At 42.5% G+C, this 12,230-nt stretch overlaps 1 protein-coding gene across 1 annotated transcript in view; it reads right to left on the reverse strand.

Moving 5' to 3' along the window:
* Nucleotides 1-743: 743 nt before the first annotated feature.
* The window catches only part of si:dkey-174m14.3 (uncharacterized protein LOC563117 homolog), a 64,535-nt gene continuing 53,048 nt past the window's right edge, over nt 744-12,230 (reverse strand). The window contains exons 6-7 of the mRNA XM_066677195.1: nt 9,401-9,481; nt 744-2,426 (exon numbers count right to left, since the gene is read on the reverse strand). Coding sequence (XP_066533292.1) covers nt 1,038-2,426; nt 9,401-9,481 — 1,470 coding nt within the window. The 3' untranslated portion in view covers nt 744-1,037. The remainder of the gene's footprint in view (nt 2,427-9,400; nt 9,482-12,230) is intronic.

The raw sequence follows: 12,230 nt of genomic DNA on the forward strand, positions 1-12,230 counted from the left end.
AGTGACAGAGTGATTGTGTGGGTGAGTGTCTGACACTGTCCACAGGTGCGTGTGAGTGACTGGGTGAGTGTGTGGGTGAGTGACTAGGTGTGTGTCTGACACTGTCCACAGGTGCGTGTAAGTGACAGGGTGAGTGTGTGGGTGAGTGACTAGGTGTGTGTCTGACACTGTTCACAGGTGTGTGTGAGTGACTGGCTGAGTGACTGTGTGAGTGACTAGGTGTGTGTCTGACACTGTCCACAGGTGCATGTGAGTGACAGGGTGATTGTGTGGGTGAGTGTCTGACACTGTCCACAGGTGCGTGTGAGTGACTGGGTGAGTGACTAGGTGTGTGTCTGACACTGTCCACAGGTGCGTGTAAGTGACAGGGTGAGTGTGTGGGTGAGTGACTAGGTGTGTGTCTGACACTGTTCACAGGTGTGTGTGAGTGACTGGCTGAGTGACTGTGTGAGTGACTAGGTGTGTGTCTGACACTGTCCACAGGTGCGTGTGAGTGACAGGGTGATTGTGTGGGTGAGTGACTAGGTGTGTGTCTGACACTGTCCACAGGTGTGTGTGAGTGACTGTGTGAGTGACTAGGTGTGTGTCTGACACTGTCCACAGGTGTGTGTGAGTGACTGGGTGAGTGTGTGACTGGGTGACTGTATGAGTGGCTGGATGAGTGTGGGACACTGTCCACGGGTGTATGGGTGTGTGAGTGTGTGAAAATGTCCACAGCTGTGTATTTGTGTGAATGTGTGAGTAACAATGTGAGAGTGTGGTACACTTTCCAGCGTGTGTTCCTGCCTTGTGCCCTCTGGGTTGGCTCTGGACCAACTGGGACCTTGTCAAGTATTAGGTTCTTACAGGTAATGAATGAATGAATGAATTACTAAATGAATAGATGGATTAATGAATATGAAGTTTGATTCGTAATGCCTGATTAGGGACTGTGAAATTCTCTCCAGATGAAATCTCTCTGATGTTTGACTGATTCTCTGTCTGTGATCTCAGGATGAGGGACACTGTCCACCAGTTCTGAGATGTTTCCACTGTTCTCAGTTTAGGAGAGTTCCATAGAGCTGAGCCTTGGTGAGACTGTCCTTCCGGGACAGACCCAGAGTTCCAAAGTTTTGGTATTGAGGCGGAGGCTGGGGTGAAGGAGGGCTGGTTCCCTGAGGAGAGGCAGTGGGCTGGTAGTGCTGCAGGTCCGCTGGCATCTCCAGGGAGGCATGCTGCAGGGACTCGGTGGAGCTGTTGGGACTCACCTCCACGTATTCGCTCTTCTGCTCCTTTGGGTTGTAGAGGCTGTGCTCAGACTCCTGGCTGTCATCCTTGGCATGGTATAGGTGGCTCTGGTGGATCCCAGGACTGCACTCAGGGCTGGGGCTGGAGAACGGATCCAGAACCCCCACCGTGTGATGGTGGTAGACGTCGGTTCCCTCCTGGAAGCTGCTGTAGAGTGGGCCGAGGCGGATCTTGGCAGGCCGGACAGAGAAATGCTGCTCGGAGAAGCTGTAAGGCGAAGCCCGTCCAGGACTGCGATAGGAATGAGCGCTAACGTCCTCCACGCTCAACTGCCTCCAACGACCCACAATCAGCTCCTCCTCCTCCATCTCTTCCTCTGGAGCCAGGAGAGCACTACCTCTGCGACTGTCTCCGTACGTGACGCTCGGTGAGGTGGAGGGGGGAAGGGGCTCGTAAGGCTCACTGTAACAGGACGACATGGTCCTGCTGTAGATGGGGGAGCTCCCGTTCTGGTGGTGGCTGGGTTCCGTGGCCTGGAAGCCATGGGCTTTGCTGGCGAAGGTGCTGGGACTGTCCCTCTCCCAGGAAGAGTCACTCTTGTGCTCATACTCGACTGCGCCATCTCTCCAGTCCATGTAGACATGGGCATGGTGATGCCTTGGAGAGGATCCTGTGCTGCTCGGAGGATCCGGACCTTTATCTTCTGAGCCTCCTCCACTGAAGCTGGAGTAAGAGCTGGACGCACCACCCAGAGACGTGGCAAACTTGCTGAAGCGCTCCTGAGAGAAGCCTTGCTGAAGTGAGAGAGATCCTTCGCCTTCCCCTTCCTCTGGGGTGCTGTCTGTGGAGTTCTGGGGGCCGTAAAACTTCTGACCATGCAGGTCCATGCTAGGCCTGCGTTCCCTCCTCCTTTCGTCTGGGCAGTACAAGGCTGTGTCACTGCTGTACAGGTCTGATTTATAGATGGCGCGAAGTCCCAGTCGCTCGCTGCTACCCAGGCCTGTGCCCACCAGGAAGCCCTGAGGGGGGCGCTGTGGACTCGGCGAGCGGGATGCCTGAACGCTGCCGGCCTCAGCTTCCTCAGGTTTCTCTAGGACTTGGGCGATCATGGAACTGGGCACGGTGTCGGAATATGGAGAATGGCACAGAGAGGCACTCTCCAAGTGTAAACTCAGACGCTCCTGGAAGTCCACCGGCAACTGGGGAATAGAGAGACAGACACAAAATTACATGCTTTGTTTAGGAGTGATTTAATGGCATTAAGTGTCAGACGCTGAAGACAGTGTCCCCAGCCTTGTCCTGGGGTGTCCACCTCAGGAGGAGAGGATTAGATACCTTCAGACCCAAATTACAGCAGGTAAAACACAGACATACACAGAGAAGACTGACTTTTCTCAGTGGAGGTAGCTGACAGAGATCTGAGACAAGACAGACGCCTTCTCCTTGTTGGATTAGTCATTGGATTAACATATTTTGATGTGTTGCTGTGTTTGTGATGAGTTTGTTAAGGCTATTGTTATAATAAATTATTGGAGAGTTACTGATGAATGAGGCCCATTGGTAGCTCCTGCTGACATTAGCCTGATAATATGGGCTTTTCTGTTGGTTGCTGTGGTTATAACGGCTGGAGTGCAACCAAAGTTACACTTTATGGCTGCAATAACATGGTGTAGTGTGTATTATGAGCAATACATAGCTTTTATCATGTAGTCAACATTTTATTCGATTACACGCATTCCCTAAGCTCAGCCTTCAAACACTGCTGTCTAAATATGGTCAGAAACAATAGCTGTATTTCAGCTCAAAACTGTGTCATTACGTCATGTTCATTAATTTTTTAGGTGTGTGTGTGTGTGTGTGAGAGAGAGAGAGAGAGAGAGAGAGATTTGTGTAAGACTTGATTTTATGACAGTACTGTAAATTACACTCAGCAACAGGTAGAGGAAACAAATAGCCAATAGTGTTCCTTTAAGAAAAGCTGTTGTAAAGAAAAGTGCACTGAGAATAAATAAACTGTACATTACAATGCTCTTAAAAAGATCTGGATTTACAACAAGGCCATTAAGAAATCAAGACTGTCATATTTCCTGAGTCTTATTAACAACACAAAGATTAGAACAAGGTACAGAGCACTTAATTAACCCAAACACCCACATGAACATTGCTCATAAACACATCAACTAAAAGATGTGCAGGGTCTGCAGTTCATTTTCCATTTAGCTTAAATATAGCTCCATGTTGTGAATGATCTGAGAGTCAGTGTTGATTCACATAACCATTCATTCTGGTTCCACTCAACCTACACTCTGCTTCTAATACGACTGACCATGAGATTCATCGCCTTCAAAACCGGGACTGTCTTACAGTGGGGTAAATCTTATTATTATTTCTACAAGTTCAGTGTTGGGGCCTTTTTTAAATTTCTCATTGGGAAATATGGTTAGGAAGCACAATGAAATGTTCATAGCTGTGTTCTATATTTCCCTTATGCAAAAAAAAAGTAACCCATCCTGTGCAGCTTGTACAAAACTCCTAAAACAAACAGAGCGCTCATATCAGCCCTGTTTTACCAGAACTGCACTGACTTCTGCAGTGATGTTCGAGGCTGAACACCATCAGATCCTCACAGTAGTGTTCTGATACACAAAGAACTGTTTCCAGGAGTGTTGAGCCTGCTCCTGCAGTGTGAGAACCCCCCCTCCCCCCGGAGGAGCAGGTATGTGTTGAGGGGTGGAGATGTGGAACTCCGCTGGAGGAGGAGAATTCTGAGCAGGTGAAGGATCACAGAGAAGCTGTCATCCTTTGTCTTCTCCTCTGATTCTCAGTTCTTTCTCCACAGCAGTAATTATCCGCCACAACACACCAGATAATTATAGAGAGCTGTAATAAGTGCCACAGCCCTGTTTCTTCACCATGGGATAACAGAACCGTTTTCATGGTTTCATTTCTCCTCTTCAGAAGATGTACCATGCGTCTAGCCTCTGTGTCCACTGCTGTCTCCACCACTGTCCATCCTTCCATAGACTCTACCATAGTCCGTTTGTCTTCACCACTGTCTCCTTTACTGTATTCACTGTCTCTACCACTGTCCATTCTTTCCCTGACTACACCTTCACTGTATCCACTATTGTCCATTCTTCCCCTGACTACACCTTTACTGTCTCAACCACTGTCCAATCTTCCCCTGACTACACCTTCACTGTCTCCACCACTGTCCATTCTTCCCCTGACTACAACTTCACTGTATCCACCACTGTCCATTCTTACCATGACTACACCTTCACTGTATCCAGCACTGAGAATGAGCGCTAACCGTTTTTTCATAGTTTCATTTCTCCTCTTCAGAAGATGTACCATGCATCTAGCCTGTGTCCACTGCTGTCTCCACCACTGTCCATCTTTCCACAGACTCTACCATAGTCCGTTTGTCTTCACCACTGTCTCCTTTACTGTATTCACTGTCTCCACCACTGTCCATTCTTCCCCTGACTACTCCTTCACTGTATTCACCACTGTCCATTCTTCCCCTGACTACACCTTCACTGTCTCCACCACTGTCCATTCTTCCCCTGACTACGCCTTTACTGTATCCACCATTGTCCATTCTTACCATGACTTCACCTTCACTGTATCCACCACTGTCCATTCTTCCCCTGACTACACCTTCACTGTATCCAGCACTGTACAGTTTCCCCTGACTACTAGTATTATTATACAGTATATTTATGTAGTGCATTTTAAAACTCAAAGATGCTTTCAACAGTCATATATTAAACTTTAAATATGCATTAAACTTTGATATTTGTCCACAACCACGCTATATTAGAAAGCGCACTATAACATCCTCAACAGTTAGTGATTTTATCAACAACCTTCCAGACCTTACCACCATTTCTTTTCCAACTCACCCAAATGACCTCGAGCTCATTACAAACAACCTACAACACTTATTGTGTACAAACCTAGATAGTGTTGCACCAGTCAAGACCAAACAATTTAGAGAGAAAAGGCTTGCTCCATGGTACAGTGACAGCACGCGTGCATTAAAACTGGCTTCTTGTAACCATGAACGTAAATGGAGACACACTAAACTAGAATGTTTCCGAACTGCACGGCAGCACAGCTTCACAGACTACAAACATGCCTCATCTAAAGCCAAATCACAGTACATCTCTTCCCTTATAGAAAACAACAAAGACAACCCTAGTTTCTTTTTTAGCACTGTATCAAATCTAATTGGCAACAAAAAGGGAATCAACCCCATTGTCTGATTTCTGTAGCAATGACTTTATGAGGTTTTTTAATGATAAAATTGATTGCATTCGCCTCAAAACCCAAAATCAGTCCAAAGTCACATTGGCTTTTGTTGATGAACCCCCCGCCAGCTCTGAGGTGCACTTAGACTACTTGAATTCTGTCGATGAAAATGACTTGCTTAGTTTAATTAGCTCATCTAAATCAACTTCATGCTTACTGGATCCTGTTCCAACACAATTATTTAAACGAATTTTACCTAAAGTCATTAGACCATTGCTCACAATAATAAACTCATCCCTCAACATTGGATATGTACCAAAACCTCTGAAACTAGCTGTAAGCTTTTGGAAGCTTTTTTCGCAGGACAAATTTGCCCGTTCTTTACCATGACCCTACTAACCTCTGTATTTTTATTTGTTCCGTTTGTCTGTCTTTTTTCTCCTGTCTCTCTCATGCTTTGAGATGTCCTGCTGCTCTCCAGGTGTTGCCCTGATCCAGCCCCTGTGTTCTGTACAAGATCCTGGCCTTGTCTCATCTATACTATCATGCTTGGCCATGCTGTTTTATCTCAGATTAACTCTGCACCTAATTTTAACTCACACAGAATCCCTGATCACCTCCTCCTTCATCAGACTCATACATCACTAATATCATCATCCTCATCATTTTCTTTTCCGCTTCTCCATCATCACTAATATACTACATTTATATTACTATAACCCCTTCATCTGTCATCATTTCACTTTTATTTCTGTTCTCTGTTGTGTCTCCGGTGTTGACCCGAGGAGGATGGGTTCCCCGTATGAGTCTTGGTTCCTTCCAAGGTTTCTTCCTCGTGTGCTGAGGGAGTTTTTCCTTGCCACTGTTGCCCCTGGCTTGCTCATAGGAGGCTTGGACCCGGATCTCTGTAAAGCTGCTTTGTGACGACTTTTTGTTGTGAAAAGCGCTATATAAATTAAATTTGATTGATTGATTGATATTAACAAACAGTACAAAGCATACAAAACATGAACAGACAGTACAGAACAAGCATCGATAGATTAAGTTAAAGGAGTATTATAAGCAAGAGAGAAAATATATTTTCAGAGGTTTTTTAATAAAGAGACAGTTGGATAATTTTGAACCAGAGGTGGAAGAGAGTTCCAGAGTCACGGAGCAGCTCTAGAGAAAGCACTATGCTGGAGAACAGATGTGATGTGTCGGTGAGAGCGAGTGTGAGTGAGGTGGTGTGCAGCACAGTTCTTAACAATCTAAAGAGCTGATGCCAAACAGAAGAAATTTGCAGTAGTCCAAACAGGTGGAGATTGAGCTATGAATAAGGATTTCAGCACAGATTGAGAAAGAAATGGCCTGATTTTGGCAATGTTACACAAATGAAAGTATGATGTTTTGTTTATAGAACTGCTGTGACCACTAAGTGAAAGAGTTGAGTGGAGGATGACACCCAGATTATGCACCAGGGAAGAAGGAGATACTTGAACTATCTATAGAGAGAGAAAGGGAACCTACTTTCAGTATTGTCACTATTTGACATGAGAAAGTTGTGATTCATTCATTTCCTGATTTCTGACAAACAGGTTTTTAAGTGGTTAGGAGGTGGGCTTTTAATATTTTTATTACTAAAATAAATCTGGTTGTCATCTGCATAGCAGTGAAAGTCAAGATTAAAATGATGCAATATATGTCCAAGTGGAAACATGAAAACAATAAAAAGAAGAGGCCCAAAGACATCCGGACTGGAATGGTTCAAAGAGATTGTGAGTTTTAAGATAGTTTTGAAGTTGACTAGCAACACTACGTTCAAGGACTTTGGTCAGAAAAAGAAGATTAAAGATAGGACAGAAGTTAACTAGAGCTTGAGGATCTAAGCCAGGTTTTTTGAAGTAGAGGAGTGACTGCAGCGATTTTGTAGATAGATGGTACCAGACCAGTACGCAGTGACTGATTAATAAGAGTTGTGAGATGAGGGACCAGGGAAGAGTGACAGGCTTTAGTTAAAGATGAAGGGAGAGGATCTAGTGAACAAGTTGTAGCTTTAGATTTCATTAAAATATTAGCAGTGAAAAAGGAGTCAACAGTATGAAAAGCAGAACGAGAAAAGGAGGATGAGATTTCACCTGGAGAATGGAAGTTTGAAGTGGAAAGGGAAGAGTCATTAGTGGCAGAGGACGCAAGATCATTGTTGATCTTTACAATTTTAGAGTCAAAGAAATGTAGGAATGAATCATAGAGCCCCAGAGAAGCAGCTATAACACTGTCAGTTTAAATAGTTTAATGACTGTTGAAAAATGATGGTGAGTGTTTAATAAGGCTGGACAAATAGGATGATTTGGCACCGTGTAAGGCATCCTTGTAGGCAGTTAGTTCCTTCCTGCAGAGTCTCTCGAGCTGACGGCCAGTCTGCTTCATAGTGTGTAATTGATTAGTTCCAGGGAGAAGAAGAAATAAAAGTCTCCTAGATTTCACAGGGGCTAGTGTATTAAGGGAGTGCAGAATTTAACAGTGTGGCATATTCCTCCGGAGAAGGGGGTGCAGAATCGATTGGAAAATTACTGGCAATATAATAGTTAAGAATAAGATGACTAACAGAATATGTCTTACAGAAGAAAATTCATCTTTGTTTGGAGCAACAAGGCACAGCCACAGGAACTCTGAACAGAATAAGGCTGTGACTATGCCTTCACTGCCTTCACCACTGTCCATTCTTCCACTGTCTCCTTCAATATCTTTACTACTCTTCTTCTTATCAATCTGAGCCTATCCCTAACCCTAGCTAAGGTTCTCCTTCTGAGTGTGGGTTCCACTCAGTGGTTCCTTCTTTTGCTCTGAGGGTTGTTTTTCCTTTTGACTCTTGGTTCTTCTCAGTTGTACCTCCTTTCACTTTAATGGGGTTTCTTCTTCTAAATCTTGTTCCCTCTCCATGGTTCTTCCAATCACTTTGAGTGAGGTTGATGTTCTAAAATTTAAAAGTGAGGTTAATGATTTTTATCCAGTAGACCTTTTTTTTCAAATGGTGACATTTGCTGCTTTCTGGTTTGTGTGTGCTGGAAAACCACCAGTGGTTGGCCAGTGTTTGTGTGTATGCTGCCTTGGCTTGGTAATATATATCGGCTCGGATATATATATATATATATATATATATATATATATATATATATATATATATATATATATATATATATATATATATATCTCAGCCATGGCAGAGAATCAGCATCTGGAGGTATTTGAATGGTGGAGAGACTGCAAATGCTGAAAAGCAGGAACCAAGATGAGGATGTCGCTCTATTCCTGCTCCATAGGGAGGTAACAAAGACTTATTTTAATGTAACTACAGTTACATTACTTAAGGTAGAACTGACTCTAACTTCAGGAGAGCACTAACTGCATGAAAATAAACAGAGCGTGAAAGTGCTACAAATCTAAACAGCTGGAACTTATCATCTGGTCCTTCATAACAGATACTGGGCAAGATGATATTAATAAATTTCACTTCTTCGTAATCCTTCACAGTCATTATAATGCCTGTTGTAAAGCATTTAATGGTAGTAACTCAAGGAGCACAACACATTCATAGCACATCTGTAGGTGCTATTGCACTAAACATCCCGACAGTGTACAGAGGTTTCTTTCTTTGAGTGATCCTTCAGGGAAGGAGGCTCCCCAAGTACATGAATGTTTCTGATATGTCCAGTAAATTATATCACAAACCTACGAAAAGGCATTTGCCTTGGGATATAATGGAAAATTCTCCTGGAACATTACTGGAATGTCAATTCAGACATAAATAACCAGGGGTTATTTTTCCTGCTCATTTTACAATCTACTGACATGCGTCCACAGGTAAAACTAGTGAACCATAAGTTTTGTGCCAGCCACCATAAAAAATATGTATAATAAACAGTGAAGGAATTACCTCTGAGAGTTGTGCTCTGTAGTGAGATATGTTGCACTGTAGGAGTTGAGCTGCCAGGTTACAGTCCTTTCTGTAAAGATCCTGCAGAGAGATGAGAAACACTGCTATCAGAACATCACCACAACACCACAATGACAGCACTACTAACTACAAACACTGGGGTCAGAAAATCACCACAATATCACAACTACAAACACTGCAATCAGACAATTACCACAAAGAGACCACCAGTACTATAAAAGTACCACCAGTACTATAACAAATAAAATGCAGAAAATCACAAGTTTATCATAACAATAACACTGACTAAACACAAAAACAAACACTTCAGCCAGAAAATCACCACAATAACAACACTGACCACAAAAACAAAACTGACCGCAACAACAAACAGCAAGAACTGCAACCATAAACACAAAATTAAGAACTACAACCCAAAACAGTGAACACAAATACTGTGACCACAAACACTATGATTACAAACATAAGAACTGTAACCCAAAACACTTTAATCACAAACACTATAACCACAGACATAAGAACTGCAAAGCAAAACACTGTAATCATAAACACTATGACCACAAACATAAGAACTACAACCCAAAACACTGTGACCACCAACATAAGAACTGCAACCCAAAACATTATGACCACAAACATACGAACTGCAACCCTAAACACTGTGACCACAAATACTGTGATCACAAACACTATGACCACAAACATAAGAATTGCAACCCAAAACACTGTGACCGCAAACACTGTGACCAAGAACACTATGATTACAAACATAAGAATTGCAACCCAAAACACTGTTATCACAAACACTATGACCACAAACATAAGAACTGCAAACCAAAACACTGTGACCACAAACACTATGACCACAAACATAAGAACTGCAACCCAAAATACTGTGACCACAAACATAAGAACTACAACCCAAAACACTACGACCATAAAAATAATACCTATAACCCAAAACACTGTGACCTCAAATACTGTGACCACAAACACTATGACCACAAACATAAGAACTGCAATCCAAAACAATGTAATCACAAACACTATGACTGCAAACATAAGAACTGCAACTCTAAACACTATGACCACAATTACTGTGACCACAAACAAAAGAACTGCAAACCAAAACACTGTAGTCACAAAAACTATGACCACAAACATAAGAACTGCAACCCAAAACACTGTAATCACAAACACTATGACCACAAACATAAGAACTGCAACCCAAAACACTGTAATCACAAACACTCTGACCACAAACATAAGAACTGCAACCCAAAACACTGTGACCACAAACACTATGACCACCAACATAAGAACTGCAACCCAAAACACTGTGACCACAAACACTGTGACCAAGAACACTATGATTACAAACATAAGAATTGCAACCCAAAACACTGTTATCACAAACACTATGACCACAAACATAAGAACTGCAAACCAAAACACTGTGACCACAAAAACTATGACCACAAACATAAGAACTGCAACCCAAAATACTGTGACCACAAACATAAGAACTACAACCCAAAACACTACGACCATAAAAATAAGAGCTATAACCCAAAACACTGTGACCTCAAACACTGTGACCACAAACACTATGACCACAAACATAAGAACTGCAATCCAAAACAATGTAATCACAAACACTATGACTGCAAACATAAGAACTGCAACTCTAAACACTATGACCACAATTACTGTGACCACAAACAAAAGAACTGCAAACCAAAACACTGTAGTCACAAACACTATGACCACAAACATAAGAACTGCAACCCAAAACACTGTAATCACAAACACTCTGACCACAAACATAAGAACTGCAACCCAAAACACTGTGACCACAAATACTGTGATCACAAACACTATGACCACAAACATAAGAATTGCAACCCAAAACACTGTGACCACAAACACTGTGACCAAGAACACTATGATTACAAACATAAGAATTGCAACCCAAAACACTGTTATCACAAACACTATGACCACAAACATAAGAACTGCAAACCAAAACACTGTGACCACAAACACTATGACCACAAACATAAGAACTGCAACTCAAAATACTGTGACCACAAATATAAGAACTACAACCCAAAACACTACGACAATAAAAATAAGAGCTATAACCCAAAACACTGTGACCTCAAATACTGTGACCACAAACACTATGACCACAAATATAAGAACTGCAACCCAAAACAATGTAATCACAAACACTATGACTGCAAACATAAGAACTGCAACACTAAACACTATGACCACAATTACGGTGACCACAAACATAAGAAATGCAAACCAAAACACTGTAGTCACAAAAACTATGACCACAAACATAAGAACTGCAACCCAAAACACTGTAATCACAAACACTCTGACCACAAACATAAGAACTGCAACCCAAAACACTGTAATCACGAACACTCTGACCACAAACATAAGAACTGCAACCCAAAACACTGTGACCACAAACACTATGACCACAAACGTAAGAACTGCAACCCAAACCACTGTGACCACAAATACTGTGACCAAAAACATAAGAACTGCAACCCATGACACTATGATTATAAAAAATAAGAACTACAACCCAAAACACTGTGACCACAAATACTGTGACTACAAACACTCTGACCACAAACATAGGAACTGCAACCCAAAACATTGTGACCACACATACTGTGACCACAAACATAGGAACTGCAACCCAAAACATTGTGACCACACATACTGTGACCACAAACATAAAAACTGCAAGCTAAAACACTATAATCATAAACATAAGAACTACAAC

Source organism: Hoplias malabaricus, chromosome 7 (genome assembly GCF_029633855.1).
Source record: "Hoplias malabaricus isolate fHopMal1 chromosome 7, fHopMal1.hap1, whole genome shotgun sequence".
Classification (NCBI taxonomy): Eukaryota; Metazoa; Chordata; class Actinopteri; order Characiformes; family Erythrinidae; genus Hoplias; species Hoplias malabaricus.